General features: G+C 42.5%; 2 protein-coding genes across 11 annotated transcripts in view; one reads left to right on the top strand and one right to left on the bottom strand.

Annotated features, from left to right (window-relative positions):
* Positions 1-251: 251 nt before the first annotated feature.
* Positions 252-18,847, bottom strand: part of dmtn (dematin actin binding protein) — a 19,169-nt gene continuing 573 nt past the window's right edge. The window contains exons 1-15 of one of the 10 annotated variants that reach the window (XM_086299909.1): positions 9,023-13,523; positions 8,597-8,677; positions 8,022-8,165; positions 7,291-7,347; positions 5,500-5,608; positions 5,004-5,048; positions 4,789-4,923; positions 4,599-4,699; positions 4,412-4,517; positions 4,263-4,318; positions 3,739-3,784; positions 3,475-3,482; positions 2,332-2,397; positions 1,807-1,887; positions 252-1,539 (exon numbers count right to left, since the gene is read on the bottom strand). In XM_086299909.1, coding sequence (XP_086156035.1) covers positions 1,426-1,539; positions 1,807-1,887; positions 2,332-2,397; positions 3,475-3,482; positions 3,739-3,784; positions 4,263-4,318; positions 4,412-4,517; positions 4,599-4,699; positions 4,789-4,923; positions 5,004-5,048; positions 5,500-5,608; positions 7,291-7,347; positions 8,022-8,165; positions 8,597-8,677; positions 9,023-9,139 — 1,266 coding nt within the window. In that variant the 5' untranslated portion in view covers positions 9,140-13,523 and the 3' untranslated portion in view covers positions 252-1,425. Of the gene's footprint in view, positions 1,540-1,806; positions 1,888-2,331; positions 3,483-3,738; positions 3,785-4,262; positions 4,319-4,411; positions 4,518-4,598; positions 4,700-4,788; positions 4,924-5,003; positions 5,049-5,499; positions 5,609-7,290; positions 7,348-8,021; positions 8,166-8,596; positions 8,678-9,022; positions 13,524-13,842; positions 14,318-18,847 lie in introns of those variants that run through there. The other 9 variants (XM_086299906.1, XR_015130319.1, XM_086299901.1 and 6 more) reach the window with 9 other exon arrangements.
* pbdc1 (polysaccharide biosynthesis domain containing 1) overlaps positions 15,895-18,847 on the top strand; it is an 8,579-nt gene continuing 5,626 nt past the window's right edge. Inside the window, exon 1 of the mRNA XM_086299910.1 lies at positions 15,895-16,025. Within this exon, the coding sequence (XP_086156036.1) occupies positions 15,996-16,025 (30 nt within the window). The 5' untranslated portion in view covers positions 15,895-15,995. The remainder of the gene's footprint in view (positions 16,026-18,847) is intronic.

Genomic DNA, 18,847 nt, shown 5'->3' with positions numbered 1-18,847 from the left:
AAGGCAGAAAAACCCAAAGATCCACAGAGAGGGTGGGGTCGAGCCAGAGGTGGAGGTCAAAACTGTGATAGGATGATAAAAGTGGAAGCTAAGTAAGAACCCAGTTCTGAATGTGTGAATGCCTCGACACTGACAACCAGTCCTGTCCCTGAGCCGTGTGGTTGGAACTGGTTCCAGTCTGAGCTCTGGTGTGCAGGTACGGAGGACTTTTATGGTGAAAATGTGTGAAAAAAAGACTCGAGAGACAGACGTTACTCTGCAAGTTTATTGGTCTCCGTTATATCAGAGGACAGAAACAGGACTGCGAGGGACGGATGAGACGGCACAGGTGACACCAGGTGAGCTAGCAGGAACTGCAGGTGTGTGTGGTCTGAACTCCACGTGGAGTAATATTTAAAAACAAACTATACAGCCAAAAATATTTTCAACAAGATTTCCAAAATAAAACGCTTCACAGTAGCAGACAAATGCAGAAAAAATACAATCATCCAATAAATAAAAGCTGCATGTGGTTAATCATTACAATCAGCTGTTAGACCCGGACTGCTACCATGAAGCTGCAGGACCACAATCACCACCACGAGCAGCCTGCTTCTCTGCAGCTGACAGAACAGGCTGGGCAAGCTTAGAGCGCCCTCAGCTGGGCCTCCAGGGGAATTACAGCCAGCCTGAAGCAGCCCGGAGGGTTTCAGACTTCCTGAAGCCTCTGCAACTCCCAGAGCTGCTCTGAAGATCTGTGAAGGATTGTGGAAGAGCTGCAGGCTTCCGTGATAACGGGCCGTCACTAAAAAGAAAGCTCTCTAAATAAAGATCATGATCCTCCTGAACCTGAGGTTTGACTAACAGACCCAGGATATGCTGGAGATTGAGGTCTGTTCTTTCCACAAATCCTTACGAGGTGTCCATAATGACTTTCCTAGACCTAGAAATGATTGGGAAAGCTGTAAGAGGTCATTTTCATTTTTACTATCACACTAATAATCCCATCTAACTGTCTAACTACAAGGATGAAAGTGAAGCAGCTTCATGTTAGCGTAACACCTGAAGATGGCGTGAAATCTGAGGGACCCGCAGCAGGTCCCTGACATGGATCAGACCCGGAGCTGGGAATAATCCACGTGAGGAGACAGAGCTACAGAGATTACATGTGATGAAGATGATGAAGATAATGTGGTGACCTGTAAGCAGTGGTGATTATATGTGCGGCACAGGTAATCAGTGTATCGATTAAGGTTAGTCGCAGTAAAAGGTTAACCAGGACTGGTCTGCTCCTCGGCGAGCTTCCAGGAGCACGGTTAGTAAGATGGAGGACGTATCGGAGTGAGGTGATTGGCTCTGTGTGTGTCTGCTGATTGGATATTTTATTTGAACCCCTCCTACTTTAAAACCTTCATCAAGTATTTGTTGGGATTAGGTCACTTCCTGTTAGAAAAGCGAGGCTTTCTTCTTCAGTTCATTTCGTTTCCACAGCGAGAGGCGCTCAAACTCGGCCATCGGCATCCCGAACACCTGCTCAAACTCCTCCTGGGACAGGTGCCGCTGACAGGGAGGAGAAGAAGAAGAAGTTAAAACCTCCAGTGAAGCAGTCGTGCTTCAGCGACGCTCAGACTGGGAGGACTGGAACCAGTCCCACCTCTAAAAAAGTTTATGTAAACCAGTTCTAAAGTTAAACTGGGACGCGCAAACAAGTCTGACTTCAAACAGTCAAATTGGGAAACCAGAGAAACCAGTGCTACCACAGAGAAGCTTCAACTGGGACACTGAGAAGGAAGACAGAAAATGACTACCCAGCACAGCGTCCCTCACCTCAAGCCGAGTGCGGTCCACGCCTGGAGGCAGCTTACAGCGCCCTCTGTGGGTCACAACCAGTGTCTCATAGGGGTAGATCTGAAATACACAGCATGCCATCAGCTGGAGGGAGTACTCGGATACTACACTGCAAAGTACACATCAGTGTAACGAGCCAGTAGTACCTGAGTTAGGGGTATTACAATGATATCAGAGACAGTACCAGTCAGATCTGATCAGCTGATTGTTTGCGTCAACTGATTATAAAAATTTAGACAAAATTCAGAAGTAAAATCAGTAATCGAAGTGATTAAAAAGGGTCTAATTTTGTTCCTGTACTTCACAGAGCAGCTTTGCATGATTCACAGTTCAACATAATCCTCCTTTATCTGATCGGAAATGCCTTGTTTTAACTCCTCCCCTTTTAAGTCAGCTCTCTTCTGATTGGCTCCCAATCACAAAGAGCAGCTTAAAGATAAATATGTTTTATTTTGAACTGTGAATCATGCAGAGCTACTCTACCAGAGACTGGGAGCGCCTCACCTTCTGCTCCAGGATGCTCGGCAGAGAGTTTCCTCGGTCCATGCGCTCCCTGCGAGTGTCACCGTTCTGCACACACACATTTAAAATGCTCAGACTGATTTAACACGACACATGAAACCAACACGTTAATCTGACGCTTCTGTCAGCACAAGTCAGGAAGACTGTTTCTAAATTCTGGATTTCTCCATCTCTGGCCTGGAGCGTTCCAGACAGCCGGTGACAGGAAATGAAGCCAGTGGTATCTTTACTGAAGCGTTCCTTCATGGAAAACACGGAAGTTTTCTACAGTCCAACACGTTAAAGCTCGAGCCCAACAGTCTCTGTGAACATCAGCTGGATCGTGACATGTGGGCCATCAAAGCCCTCCTGCTCCTGATGGTCTGCGCCACATCTGCCTCATAGTGCTGTTTGGATTTATCCGCAGCAGCTGCAGCAGCTGCAGCGTCTGCATCACAGAACAGCGTCTGTGGCCCTGAGAGCTCAAATGCAATGCGACTTCAGAAAACATAGCAAATAATAAAATATCGCAAAATCTCACAATATGAAGCAGACCGTGATGAAAAGCTGCAACGGTGACAGTAAACAAGCCAAGGATTGGTTGGAGCTGATTGAGGGAGAGATGCTATTCTAATCACATGATTCATGTACTGTACATGTATGTTTGCTATTACTGGTTCACCTGAATCACCTCTGTTGTGTTTTTGCTCTTTTCAATTTGCTGGTGTTTTGACCTCTCTGGGCCTCCTTACAAACTGTCTATCAAAGAGACAAAGACTTAATGAGAGTGTTCTATAAGAAATAATCCAACAATAACAGACCAGTGAGGCTTTAGAGAGGCGTGAGACTGCAGGAAATACGAGGGTGGGGTTAGTCGCCCTGCTGTGAAGTGTCTGACAGTGACCAGTCGTGTGCTAAAGTGGTAAAGAGGAGCTGATTCTTTATGTCGAGGTATGCAAAGCTGCAGGAACCTAAATTCAACCGTTGACTTCCAGGTGCCAAACCTGCAGTTCCTCTGACGACCACCAGAGGCTCCAACAGCGAGTCAGTGCTCCTTTATAACAGCTGTGGGGGCGGGGCCAGTAATGTGCTCAGGTGTGTCAGGGCTGTGCCGGTTAAACAGGTCATGCACACAGACATGCTTACCTGAGCAGCTGAAAGATAGAAGACACAACAGGAAGAGCAGAGGTTAGTACCGAGTGATGTCACTCAGGTGTGTCAGGCACAGTTCATCAGCACACTCACAGGTGACTCGTTTCTACAAACTCTGGTTGTTTTTGTTTCATGTGATGTGCGTTAGGCTCATGTGACCAATCGTCTGTGAGAGCTGCACGCTCAGAAGGAACTCATTAAACCAGCAGCGCCGCTCTTTTTTCTGATGTCATGAAAAAGGTGAGCGAGGACTCATACCTGGCCGTCCTTTATCGCCATCTGTGGAAAACTCTGCCGACTGCATCTGCAACACACAACCAGTTCTTTTGAGCGTTAACTTTACGCCATGGGCGGTTAAAGATGGGCGGAGCCACTGTGGCATCACCTCCATCGGTGCAACGACTTATCAGCCAATTCTTCACACCAAAACTTCACACCAAAGCTAATCCTCCATTTTGAAACATCGTGGGACTGAGATTTAATTTTATACAAGTTTGACCCAACAAACACAAACAGCTGTTTCATACACGTCTACAGGAAAGAAGTGTTTCTGCAGCCACAGCTGTCGCCCCCTGCTGGCTGCTCAGGAAGAAAAAATGCTTCATTTGTCCAGAAGCTCCGCCCATGTTTGTTGGTGTTGTAAACACTTCAAACCAGATTCCAGTTTTAACTATTCATTTACTACAGTGAGATAAAAAAAAAGTCACTTAAAGTGAGCCTAAGTCCGGTTTAACTCCAGTTTCGGGGTCTCACTCTGCACCATGTCAGGTGTGAGCACTTACTCGTGTCAGGCCTGATCCTGAGCGTGATGGAGACTTGGAGGCACCTGCTGACAAACCTGCAGGGAGAAGTGGACAGAGAGACGTCAGAGGAGCGCTCCGTGGTGAAAGTGGGGAATGTGAAGGCGGTGGCTGTGTGCGAGCACTCTTACTGCCGTGCATGTGCGTTCTGTCGGGCAATGACTGCGTCTTCCTCCTGAAGTGGACGGCTTTCTCCTTCTCCTCCTTCAGGATCAGACGGCCCAGGTTGGACTTGATCTGAGTGGCCACAAAACCGCGGGTCAGATGACGCTTTTAGTCAAAATGTGAATCTGGAAAGAGGGGGCGACGGTCACAAACCTTCTCCAGCTCCTGTTCCTGTAGCGTCTTCGCTTCTTCTGTGAGGTCCTCAAACTCGTCTTCCTCCTGCAGCTCCTTCTTCTTCTTCCGCCACTCAATCTCTGCGGGGTTCAGCCTCAGAGTTACCAATGACCTCACAGCACAGGTGTGTGTGTGTGTGCGCACATGTGTGTGTGTTGGTGTGTGCTACCCATGGTGGCCAGTGAGGGTGGGCAGGGCCAGTACTCAGTCTCAATCTTGGAAGGCTGGTTGGGATCTGGCGGCTGGGCTGCAGGAAACTTTGCTGACTGGATGACGCCGCTGCCCTCGCCGTGTTTGTGAGCATCTGTGGAGACAGCATGAAGTTGCTGAGTGATGAAGCAGTGACAGACACACACACAGTGAGGAAGAGGAGGAAGAGCTCACCCTGTTTGTAGATAGGAGGCTTCCTGTAAATGTTGGTCCCGTTATCTGAAAAAATGCATAAAAACTTTTTTGTACGGTTTCTCCAATGTCAACCTCTGTAGATTTTATTTTATTGTTTATTCTATTTAATTTTTTAAAATACACACACACACACACACACACACACACACACACACACACACACACACACACACACACGTAGATATACACATTTAGTAATGCGCATACACTCTTATATTGTACATATATTTATTCATATAACTCTGGGTAAACCATTCTTATATTTTGCTTGTTCTTATGTTATTGTATTTTTGCACACCTCTGTTGCTTGTGAAGCTCGCACACAAGAATTAGTACCTGCACATGTGATGTGACAGTAAAAGTGATTTGATTTGAGCGCACAAACTCAGACACACGGCCGCTTTGCCTTCAGGGTTGAGAAAGGTTTTAGGATTAATGAGTCCTGACAGCCCTCAGGTGTGTGTGTGTGTGTTACCTGGTCGGTGGAAATGCTGCAGGCTCGTACTGATCTTGGGTCCAGCCTGCAGCTGCAGCGTGGATCCTCCAGGAGAACCGCTCTCACTTTCTGCCCTGCGCCCCTTCACCTGGAAGCAAACAGAGTCTTTTAACCTGACAGGTGAGCTCAGACCAATCAGTGAGTCAGAACGTCAGCATGGGTCACGCGATTGACCGTGAGAACTTTGTCTAAATCAAAGAGGCCCATAAAACAAAGCTGCTGCGTGGCCTCTTTGGCTGACAGGTGGCTGTAGTGTGTTTTCCTTTGGTGGATGATGTAATCCAGCTCGTCCAGCTCATGTTCTTGTTCACACAAAAACTGGACAGGTTCATTCTGATCCCGTATAAACTTTTAAGGATTACCAGTAATTTAATTGGGGTGCAGGGGGCACTGAAATTAACTCAAAATAAAGGAACTTTAAATAATTATATTAAATTTGTTAATTTTCATTGTTTTTGCTTTTTCACTGACCTGACAACAAATCACCATCATTTACAGAAACACTGTGGACGATGTCCTTAAGTCATAACATTTAAATAATTTCAAAGAAGGTAAAAAGAAAGACTATATTTAAAAATTTTCCAATGTGATTTAATGAGCTGGATTTGCTTTAAGTTTTAATAATTTAATTGTCATCTACTATGATTGTATTTATCATTCTTAACTCAAAACCTTTTTTTAAACCAATGTCTTGACTTTACTTCCCAGCTCACACTTTTTTATATAATTGTTTTCTGTATGAATAAAAATTAAAGTCCTAAATATAAACATATTGCATGTATGACATGCAATGCATCATAAATAAACTTACAAAACAAGTATTTTAATGCAAGTATAGGACAAAGTTTGAAAACTGTAGTCCAGGTGCAAGTTTTTTATTGTCTTAAGTTTATCAGTTCTAGTTTTCTTCTTGGAATAACTTTTCTTTATTACATTTTTTTTCTTAATTTTGAATCCGGCCTGGGATCAGGGTAATCCTGATATTTTGGAAGTCATCCTGATCCTGTTCCAGTGTTTTGAACAACACAAACTGAAGGTTTAATCCAGATAAAAAAGCTGGACTGGATTACTTGATCTTATCCGAACATGTAATCCTGTTTTTCCTTTAAACAACACGATTTCACTTTTGACCAACTGGACCTGTGGAACATGTTTGTGCTGTAAATCTTAATTAAAGTTAAAAAAGGACCCAAACTGAGTGATTTCTGCACAGATGTCCCGTCCTTTAAATCTGGACAGAAACGGAGCTCCTATTTTGTTTTGCCCTTCGCGCTCTGACTGAGGGGAGTTTCCAGCCGTCTGAACAGAGGTCCTTCTGTTCCCCGGCTAGCGAGTGTCATGGTTTCAACACTGCGGTGAAGACAAAGCTGCGATTAAAAGCTGGACGAGAACAAGTACAAACCACTGTTTTCCTAAAAAGCCGAGGTCGCGAACCACTTGAGGTTTCAGAAAGGTCAATGAATGCTGTGGCACCAAGAAATGAACCACCAATCAAAGCTTGTGTTTGAGTCTTATCGACCACAGATGCAGGTCTACTCAGTGTCACAGGGTCAGGTTAACTCGTGGGCGGGGCTTTGTTCCAGACTCCAGGTCACCGGACCAGAGCATTAAAGAAAAGCCTGGCCTGAATGAACAAGTGGAAAATGTAAGCACTGCCACTTCATTAAAAACAGTTTATATCCCCGTGGCCTGAAGGTGTAGAAGAAACCGGGATGGAAATGAATAATGGAGCTGGGTTATTACCACCAGCATGGACTGATGAGGGCTTACCTCAGGAGACATGGTTGGAGACAAGGCTGGAGACGTGGATGGAGGAGACAGAGATCTCTGCAGAGAACACAGATATGAACAGTCATCATAGATGCTGCAGGAATTTAATAAAGTCCAACAGCTGCAGGCATCAAACACGCCTCAGGATTACATTAGTGTCAGTAATGACCTGTTAACACACACCTCTGTGTGCTCTCTCTCTCTCTCTCTCACACACACACACACACACACACAGATTTTTTCAGCTGATATTCTTTTAATAAATGTGCACTCAATAATATAGAAAAAACCCTGTATATTATGAAGAAAATTAAAGTTAAAATCAAAAAACTTAAAGCATATCTATGAAATATGATCATTAAAAAGTAAAAGTTTCATCTGATCTTCCTTTAAGGATTATTCCAGATTATTCCTTTCCTCTGACTTTAAATATGATGTCAGGATTTTAATGAGCGCCATCGAGGGGAAACAGGAAGTGATGTGACTCCAGTTTTTTTAATAATATTTATGAGAAAAGTGTTAAATTGGCAGGAGAAGCTGAAATGGAAACTGTCTGTTCTGATTTTGTCGGCTGTCCCTGAACGCTGCTGTATCAGTGCTGTCAGTCGGGGTCAGAGGTCAGCTCACTTGACAAATGGACTAGCAGCAGTGTTTAAGTCAAATATTTCAATTTCAGGGTTGAAAAGTGAAGCAGTAATGTTCCTTAACTACTAAAGAATCCAAACCCGCACCTCTCTGCGTGGCGGGTCGAGTGGGGAGAAGCTCAGGTGGGGTTGGTAGGTCATCAGGTCCGGTCTCTCCACCTGCAGGATGGCTTTATCTCTGGGCAGTGCCGCCAGGTCTCTGTAGCCCACCACCTGGTCATTGACACGGGCCTGACAGAGGAAGTTCTTTATTTACCACGAGCACTCCAAGTATCATCACAAAGATTACTTAAAGATACAAATACAAGTACTCCATGTATAAAAGTGTTTAATTTCACTGGGTAGGATTACAACTGGTTAACAGCTCAACATAAAAATTCAACATTCAACATAAAAATAAAAGAAGAACTAAAAGAACTAAAATCATCTGATCAGAGCTCAAATTTCAACAAACAAAAAAATCGTACATGCAGAACTTTGACAGTAAACGCTGCCACCTTGTGGTGAAAGTCTGCATTTTGCAGAGGTTTTTACAAAAAGTACGTTTACTAAAAGTAGAAAATGTCAGTAAAATAAAGAAATGTGTTAAAATAATGTTTCCATGGATGAAACGAGTAAATAAACATCTGAACATCTGAACGTCTGAGCAGGTGTGACATTACCACAATGCCCGTCGCCGGAGACCCCGGGGTGCTCGGGCCCCTCGAGGACGGCAGGTTGACCGGAGTTACCCGTCCCTCCACCTGCCAAACAGCCAATCAGAAGAGACAATCAGGAAGTGAAAACAGTCCAGTTTATTGGCACCAGCTCAAAGAGCAGGTGAAAACCACAAACAAACCAGGAGGAGAAGAAGATCTGACTCGACAGCAACAACAGCTTGTTTCAGACAGATGATGGTCATGGAGGATTATTTTGAGCTGTGAATCATGCAAAGCTGCTGCAGTGACAATACATCCACTTTAAGGTGTAAATGAACTTTCAGAGTGACAGACTGCTCACTGATCTGAAGTCTCAGTGTGAACCTCATTGTGCAGCAATATTTTAGGTGTAAGTGTGGTGATGATTAAGCTCCAGCAGTGACTCATTACCTTCTGCATAGCTGTGGACACGGAAGTCGCTCCGACCTGATTTAAGCAGCTGCAGAGGAAAAACAGAGAGAGGGTTAGTGAACGCATCAGCTGCTCCAACGAACGAGCTCGACTCATCTGATCCAGAATCAGAGGAAGAGCAATTTCTCTCACAGCACAGCCTCAGACATGATGTCAACTCGTTTCCTTCCTGAAACCACTAGAAACATCCAGGAAGAAACAGAACAGGAGGAAACAGAGAGAAGGAAACAGAACAGGAGGAAGGATGCAGGAAGAAGCATCGAGGCATTCTGGGGACTTTGTTTCATATCCTTTGTTTCCTTTACCATTGACATCCGATCAGCAGTTTTGAGACGATTTTTATTTTATTTTATTTTTTTTTTTTTGTTTTTCAGAGTTTTGTCTGCATTTTTTTTTTATTTTTTGTAGTTTTTAGTTCTTTATTTAATTTCTTTATTTCTTAATTTCTTTATTTTATTTCTTTATTTCTTTATTTGTCGTTGTTTTTTTTTAATCAAAAGTCTTTTAACCTTTAAGAGGCTTTTGTTGAAGTTTTTGGAAAAAAAATTCAAAACTAATTTAAAATGCAGTTTCTGTTTGTTTTTCCTTTGATTTTATTTTGGTAGATTAGCTTTGTTTTTATTCTTTTTTATTTTTACTGTTTCTCTTAATGTTATTAGATAAGATAAGATGACCTTTATTAGTCACACAGGTGGGAAATTTGTTTTGTTACAGCAAAAGTGCAAAGTTATGTAGCAGAAATTATTGTTTCATGCTTTTGTGATGTTTATTTTTTTGACTTACATTTCTCAGTTTGCTGTCTCCAGTAAGCTCTCTGATTGGCTGCGAAGAGTTTCAGGAAGAAGACGCAGACTTGTGGTTATGTTCGGGTTGCCGCGGTGACTTCAAGATACAGTAAAGTGAATATCTGAATCTTTGTGTTGATGCTGAAAGTCTGACAGTGATAAACGAGCTCGAGTGTATATGAAGGTGCTGCAGCTTTGTGAGGATGTGTGACAGCGTCCTGATGACGAGCGTTCAGCGTTAAAGGTGTTACTCACGGCTCAGACGGTGTTTGGAGCTGCTGAGGACGGACGACTGCTGGAGAGTCACAGCGAGGCTGTCAGAGGGGAGGGGGCACACCTTCTACCTAAACAACATGAGAGTTGGGGGAGGATATCCTCCATCCTTCCTCTGACCGTCCCCCACCACCTCCTTTCATCTCGTTGTCCTCCTCCCTTCCTCCCCCTCCCCTCTGCTGTTTATCAGCTTGCCCAGCTGGGCGACGCCCAGCCGCTGCTAACGGCTGCTGTGGTTACGCTTGTCCTCAGAGTCAGCAGAGCAGCTTCACCCCCCCCTCCATCGCTGTCCAACCATAAAATCTGACACCAGATCAGTGAGAGGAGAGCGCCCTCAGCTGAACCTGATCTGTGAACATGTGTGAGAGTCACAGTGACGGTTCTCCTCCAAACGTTACCCAGGAGCACGCTCAGATCCTCCCGCAGGAGGTCAAACAGTATAAACTCATCCAGCAGCTTTAATTTATCTTAAAGGCCGAGAAGAAACCTGCTGCAAACACCTGCTTCTGTTAACGAGCTCCTTAATTCAATTTATACAGCGCCAAATCAAAGCAATGGCTGCCTCAAAGAGCTACCGTGAGGTAAAAACACCAACAATCAGATGAACACCTATGATATACTTGCCGAGGGTGAAAAGGAAAAACTCCCCTTTAACTGGATGAAACCAGGATCAGGGAGGAGGGCCCATCTACCATAACCCAGGGGAGGGGGCCCTGAAGTTTAATGGTGGCCATGGCTTCGTTTTTTTTGTGGCCAGAATTTGTTTCTGTTTCTGCTCGTTTTTTGGTAATGATGGAGTCAGACCATGGGGTGAAGTCATCTCTGGTTGGACTTGATAAATCCCAGCTTGATCTTTTTTGGAGTACGTCTGTACCATTAGGAAGAAGGAATCTCTAAAGGAGAAACCAGCCTCCTTCAACTCAGTCAGCTGACCTCCGACTTGACCACCTGAAGCAACCTCAGACCTGCCCACACGGGCTGGTACAACAGGCCCGAGGCATAATGGGAGCATCACTTCTTACCCTGCTGCCCCCCTCGCTCTGGAGCAGGGTAAATCTGGACCAGCCCATGTGACCTTCTCCCTGTAAACTCCTTGTTCTGATTGGCTACACTGTTGCTAATGATTTCCTGATTTTAAAAAAAAATCCAGTTTCAAACATTTCCGGTGACCTCAGAGATGATGGTTCACCTCTGCCCTTCCAGGGTTTTTAACACGTCTGATTTTAGCTTCAGTTTCTTCATCACTGTTTTCTTTGAACAATGCACGTAAGATCTCCTGGGGCCTCCTCTGTACCCAGGACATGCTGGAGAGATTGTGTCTCCAGATAAGCTGGAGGAGGTTGCCAGAGAGAGGGATGGTCTGGGTTTCTCTGCTTAGGCTGCTGCCTCAGCCATCCGGCCCCAGATAACACAGCATTAATAACATGAAGAATGATTTATCCTAAACTTTTAAGGTGGACTCAGTTTCCTGTTATCACTGTTTTTGGTGCTTTTATACATTTTAGTTGTTTTATTGTAATTTTATAACATTTGCTCTAATAACCACGTGAGGCCGCCTTGACTGTATCTTGAGTGTGTTTGCACAATAATGATGAAGGCCGTGTCTGAAGGATGGAGGACAGTGAGCAGCTGGAAGTGAAATGTTTAAACATGAAACATCTAAAAGCAGGCTGACTTTGATGAATTATTCTTTATTAATGTTTCCTGCTTTAGTTTCACTTCATTATGTTTTATGACATTTTATTCTTGCACTGAGCAGGTTTGGGGATTAGGTCGGTTTTTCCAGCAGGACTTGGATAGAAATCACTCGGTTTGGTAATGAGGAACTGTTGGGAGGATTTTTCACCACTGTGAAATTCAAAAAAAAAAACAATCAAATACAAATGAAATAAGGACAATTAGGAGATACCACACACAGGCTCCAGGAGGGACGCCCTCTGGAGCGCTCTTTTTTATTTTTCAATAACAGGGATCATTTTTGGACATTTTATTGTTTTATTTCTGTAGCTCATGGTTTAAATCACTCTTCACTGCTTTTCTCTGCAGGAAGCTGAGGCTGCAGTTACAGCGGCTTGCTGAGTAAAAGTACTCGGTTACTTGACTGTGCTGAGTGTCTCTGAGGACTGACAGCAGGCCGAGTGCTCTGTGTGGCTGATAGTCTTATCACTAAGAGCTTTTATCTGCCATTAGCCCAAGCACACACACACTTAAACACACTTTACAGGCGCTGGGTGGATCCAGGCAGTGGCCTGCTTCACATTCACATCCCAGCAGCACACAGGCCGGAAACTCATAGACGGTCTGCAGCATGTCAGCCATGCTTTCACTGGTTTTCTGTTTGTTTTCTGTTAAAAAAAGTCCAAATGTGTCATCTGAACAGAAAACAAACAGAAAAATGACTCAAATAATGAATCAGATCATGAAAACAGCTGCAGACCAAATACAAGTCAAACGAGAAACACTGGAAGGTTTCTAACTGAGAAGCTACAGAAACACTCAGAAGGATCCACCACGGTGACTCTGTCAGAGGAGTCATCCCCACTCCGCCTCAGAGAACATCAGGTCTGACCCTGAACTCCAACCTGATTGGCAGATTCCAGGCACTGACTGAAAGCTTCTCCATCTAAAATCTGAGATCAGATTTTATTGGGAGCTCTTGGACTCATGATCGTAAACAACCAGAACCAATAAACCAATCAGCTGATGAATCAACAGCTCAAATCTAAGGAGCTAGGAGAAATCGACTGGAATTCTGTAAGTTTCCTGAAAATGTTTCAGCTCCCATCCCAGAAGCCTCTTCACTCCAACAGTTCAGTGATGATCAGTAAATGACTTCCAGAGACTGATCCAGCTTCCTGTTAGAGAGCATTTCACCGATTCTGACATTTTGTGGATTGAACTGATCGAGTTTCTCTGATCAATCACCGATAATAGAACTGATCAGTGCCAGAGCGTCGCAGCTGCTCTCAGAAGGTGTCCAGGATCTCTGAGAGCATGAGGAATGTTAGCGATGATGACGATTGGTCCTCAGCGGCAGGTGTTTGGGCTACGATTGGCGTTCTGGCTGCTTCAGCGCAGCCTTAAATGTCCCAGATGTTAGCTCTGCTTTGACATCATCACCACATCTGGCCCAAAGAGCAGCTGTTCTACTATCTCTTCAGACAGCCTCATGAATCCCTGACTGACTCAGCTCCGCCTCTAATGGGCCAGGTGTAACTTTCTGACCAACAGCTGAGCCATAAATACCAAACACACCTGCAGCTCCTCTTAATCTGTTTGGAGGTAAACGCTGAGCTCCTCCTGCCTCCTCCAGGAGCAGCAGTAGCATTTTCATCATTCCCTCATGTTTTAGAGACTGAAGCAACTGCTGCTCCCCTCCTGGAGGAGGCTTTAAACCTCCTCATCATAATCATTTGTCTTTATTTTCTACATCTCACAGGACCCCCCCCCCCCCCCCCCCCCCCCCATCAAAACATCATACCGACAGATCTCCTTCCTCCTCTAAGAGGAGCAGAGCCGGTTGAGGCCCGAACACACACGCACACACACGCACACACACACACTGAACCTGAGACGCTGTTTTTTATTCCGAGCTGAGGTGCAGCGGAGGGATGAAGGAGCTCTGCGGTCATGTGGCCGATCTGAGGCTTCATTACACGGAGGAAGAGGAGGGTGAGGAGGAGACGAGTGCGTCTGCAGCGACGCGAGAAAAACAGAAAAGCGCACAGAGGGAGATCTTACCTCCGAGCAGGAGAATCAGGCTGACCGGAGATGAGAGGAGAGGAGGCGCTCCGTCCTCACAGCCCCGACAGGAGGAGGAGGAAGGGTGGAGGGAGGAGAAAAATGAGGATGTGGCGGCTGGCTGGTTTTAAAGCCCGGGCTGGGGGCTGCTGTGACCCCAGACGGAGGAGGAGGAGAAGGAGGAGGATGTTTTCCTGTTGCCCGGGTCGGTCCACTGTGGAGCTCCGCGGGGGGAGGAAACGTTTGTGACGTTCGCATTAAATAAAATCATAAATACGTAAAAACAGGAGCTCAGCACCGAGAAACCGAAGCTTCATGCTGCAACCAATCAGAAAGAGCCAGAAAAAAACACCAACCTCACCTGATTTACCAAAAAAGACACTAAACAAGAAACATTTACAGTGAACAGAGGGAACTCTTTATCTGATTAACACGGGAAAATATTACGTCTGATTACAAAAATGACAGCACAATGTACCACCCCCTGTGGAAGCCCAAGTCTGCCAAAAAAGCAAAGCCACTCACAAGTTTTTATTTATTTTATTATTTTTTATTTACAGAGGATATGGATTTTATTTATTTATTTACATCAGGTACATTTTTCAGATCAAATGTCCAAATGTTGGCCTGATGGTGTGAGATACTACCAGCACTGACAATAACAATAACATGTTAAATATCAGTGTTCATACATTACGTAATTATAGATTCATTTGAAAAACAATTAGACAAATTATTATTATTTTCTATAATTTGTAATATTTACACATACATAGACACATATCATAATACTTTATCATGTGATATAGTGACAGCCCTATTTTATAAAATTCTTATAACCACTTATACCTCACATCTTCAGAGTTGAGGAGTCAAATAACAGCATAATAATATTTTTAATCATCACAAAAAACTTAATTACATTTTAAAATAATTACAACATTTACACATTTTGAGATTAAATTGCGGTTTTAGGGGAAAAAAACCCATTTGGTTCAATGATATTACTTTTTTAATTTAAACAATTTTCATAAACTGTAAGGATATCCAAATTCTTAATTTTATAGCATAAAATGAAAATAACATAATAATAATAATTCAAAATTATGAGATCATGTGATCTGAGACTGAAACATTGAACGTTTTAAACCACGATTAAATCTCTTTGTCAATGTCTTTGTATTTTACTACTGTAATCATATTTTCAGTTCATTGGTCCTGTTTATGTCTGTTTACCATGATAATATTGTGATTTAACATAAATCCGTTTAAACGTTACTCTGAATAAAAACAAAACAAAAAAACAAGCTGTTTTGGACCTAGAAATGAAATTCATTCAGTTACCACAGGGGGGCAGCACAGACTGCAGACTGTATTGGTGAGTAATTGCTTCAGATTGATCACTGTTATTTTTTATTTTTTTAAATGAAATAAATTAGATAAATAAAATATTTAATTAAATATTTTCACGTGTTCATTACATTTAGGAGCACAAGATAACACAAGATTACATATGAAGTAAATTCATAAAATATCAAAAATAAAAATTAGATCCATATAAAAATGAAAGCAAGCAGTAACAAACATAGTTATAAATGGAATTAATTTAGATATAAAGAAACAAAGACAGATTATAATTATAATTATTTATTTATTTTAACAAAAACATATATAAGCAATCATATAATTTCTAATCTCATTGATGGTTATTTTAAACAAAGACAGAAATGTTTAATATAACATTTACACAATGAATTTAATAAAGTAATTATCATATAATGTTATATACTTTTCATTCAGTTTTATTTGTTTAATTGTTATTGATTAAATTTAATAATTAAGTAAAAAAATAACAATTCACTGTTTTTGGTTTTGAGGGCAGTAAATATTATTTTTTTCCTTTTGTCACTCATTTTTTTCATTTTACCCTCTTTGGACTTCTTTAAATTTAATTTATTTAAAAGTAAATAAAGATAATATGGCCCTTTAAATGTTGTGACGTGACACGGTGTTAAAGTTGAGATCAGAGATCGTAAAAAAAGGTGAAGAGTCACTGTTGATGCGTCGCTGGGACCCACGCAAGACACTGCGCATGCGTGAAGTCTCTGACAGTGGTCCATCTTGGCTTCGTAGACGATCTTCGGTTGGGAGACATGGCGTCAGACAACGGACTTGCCGCTCTGGTAAGACTTTAACTGTGAAAACCCGTGCGTGTGTGTTCGTGTATTGGTGCTGTTTGTGAACTGATATAACGGAGACGCTGAAATGAAGCAGAGATATGCGCGGTTTATCGACGCAGCTCGAGATGGTTAGCTAACAGATAAAGGTAGCTAGCTGAGAGAATCACACGTGCAGGGAGCGATGAGCTATGACCTTTGACCTCTGTGTTCAGCTCGCTCACTGATAAAATGTTTTGTGTGATAAAAACTGTAGAGAGTGTTAGGGCTGCTCGCCACGTGCAACACTGCTCTGTGCGTAACGCCGTCACGTGGTAAGTGTGGGTTTGTTTATTCCGGAAGTAAGAGACTGATCACCTGATTTCTGTTTGTGTTTATGAACAAACAGCTGAATGTTTCAAAAAAAAATATCTAAACTTAATGCACTTATTTTATTTTTATTAGCAGGAAGTTGATCAGAGGGTCGTGGTCACACAGGAAGTTTATCAATGTCAGGCTTTGTTTGAGTTGGCTCGTCTTATAATACTACTGTGGTTATCAACTTTCTCTGTTAATATGGGCCCTCTGCATTCATTTGTGGCACAGAGAGGTAACATACGATTTGAACTGCAGTGAATGATTTTGTGTCTGAGCATGCTCAGTTGGACTGCTTGTTTCTAAGGTGATAGCTGCACATTAGAGCTCTGAGACTTTAAATGGAACCAGTTTAAAGCTTCCTGTCCCACAAAGGAGACGTGGAAATCAGATCAGTGAATGAATGTGATTGGTGAAACAGGTATCCTCCATCAGAGTGCGACCTGCTGAGGTGTGATGATGAACGCAGGGGGTGGAGTTACTGTTTGAAGCCTTCTCTTCTTGCCTTTTTCAACGACATCGGCCTCTGTGACATCTGACTGCGCTGCCTGGTTATCGCCCAGGTCAAAGTCAGGACGTACAAAATAAAAATTCAGAGATTAAAAGTTAAAGCAAAAAATCAGAAGTGTGTATATATATATATATATATATATATATATATTAGGGCTGGGCCTTATCATACCGTTCACGGTAATTCCGGTATAATGTTGGGCAACGATAAGAAAATGAAATATTGCGAGATAGAATATGGGTAAAAGGCGCATGCGCAGTGCCTTTGTTTTCATACGCACATAGCGGAAAAAGCACGGCAGCGAAAGCAGATCGTTGGATGAAACAGATAAACCAGAATTGGTTTGTAAAAATGCTGCAGCTTCTTTGGTGTGGAACTGGTTTGGCTTTTGTCCGTCAGATACACAACAAAGCACTATTTTTGGTAGCGCATGCTAGCGGGCCGTCGTTATTACCGTGTTTTTTGGAAAATACGGCACACTTAAAATTAATTCTTTTCTGAAAATCGACAGTGCCCCTTATAATCCCGTGTGCCTTATGTATGAATTCTGGATGTGTTTACTGACCTCGAAACTATTTTATGTGGTACACGAAAATCTGTCAAATGTTTTAGTACGACTTTGCTAAGCTACGAACCCGCACCGGTTGATGGATTGTTGGAGCACTATGGCTATCATAGGCAGGAGCCTCGCGGAGTGGTACTATGCTTCAACATAATATTACCATATTGTGTGTGTATAACCTCTTTTTAAGTTTTGTGGATATTATACATGGTTATGCTGAGGATATGTCGGCCAATTTCCACTGAAAATGCCTTTTGGTTAAACTGTCAGCAAGGAATTTGCATTTGCACTGTTAAATTTTTATATAACTTCAATACACATAAAAAAACAGCAGCTTGTTTAAGTGAAAATACATTGATTTTTAATTTTTTTTGCACAAATAAAGTTGTGGAGTTGTAAAGTATTTTGTCTAGTGTCAATTATATCGTTATCACAAACTTTCAAATGTATATCGTGATAAATATTATTGGTCATAACGACTAGCTGTAAAGTGTGTGTGTGTGTGTGTGTATATATATATATATATATATATATATATATATATATATATATATATATATATTAGGGGTGCAACGATACACAAAATTCACGGTTCGGTTCGGTTCGATACTTTGGTGTCACGGTTCGATATTTTTTCGACACAAAAAAATGTTCATGCATTTTTAATTTTTCATTTATTAAAATTATAAATATATATTTTAACTCAAAAGTACAGTTTTTAAATTTAACCCTAACCCTTGTGCGTGTTTTTTATTTTGACAGCGAATGCGCACCTGCGGACCACTTATGTGCAGCCCTGGTTATTTAGCTCATCATATTGCAGCCACAGAAATTCTCTTGTCCATGAAACCATAAAGCTGCACTTTCTTTTTGCCTCATAGTCTGATTTGTCATAACTTCTCCGTTTTGTGGTAAGCTTTTCTTTGGCTGTCACTTCTTCACCCTGACCTGTCTTATTTGGCTCAGCAGAACTGAAATGCTTTTACACACGCACTCACATAAGCTCAGCGATTCTCTGCGCGATCAACCTCTCACATGTTTAAGCTTGCTGCGGGAGATTTCACTTGTTAGCTTACTATGCAAACATGACGATTAATAAGACGATGTCAGAGGAATTGGTGCACAAATTATCATCACTCACAGATCAGTGCTGTCGCTCTCTATACACAGTTCGCACGATTGCAAAGTGAAAGCAAAAAAACAAGCGCAAATTCAAACGCGACTTCAATATGTCACATATTGACAGTGGCTCACCGATGCCAATGACATAATTACCCAGTTACATTTCCGAAAGAATGCAAAAGCATTGACATATATTTTTCCTACAATAGCCCGACGGGCAGGGCAGAGATAGATTTTGGTAGCCCGACTGGAAAAATCGCTAGCTCCGGGACGTCGGGC

Source organism: Aulonocara sp. 'chitande type north' Nkhata Bay, linkage group LG7 (assembly GCF_057382095.1).
Source record: "Aulonocara sp. 'chitande type north' Nkhata Bay isolate Kocher_YH1m ecotype deep benthic linkage group LG7, A_spYH_male_GT1.1, whole genome shotgun sequence".
Taxonomy (NCBI): Eukaryota; Metazoa; Chordata; class Actinopteri; order Cichliformes; family Cichlidae; genus Aulonocara; species Aulonocara sp. 'chitande type north' Nkhata Bay.
The sequence above is the reverse complement of the archived record's forward strand: the minus strand, read 5'-3'. Positions and strand labels throughout refer to the sequence as shown.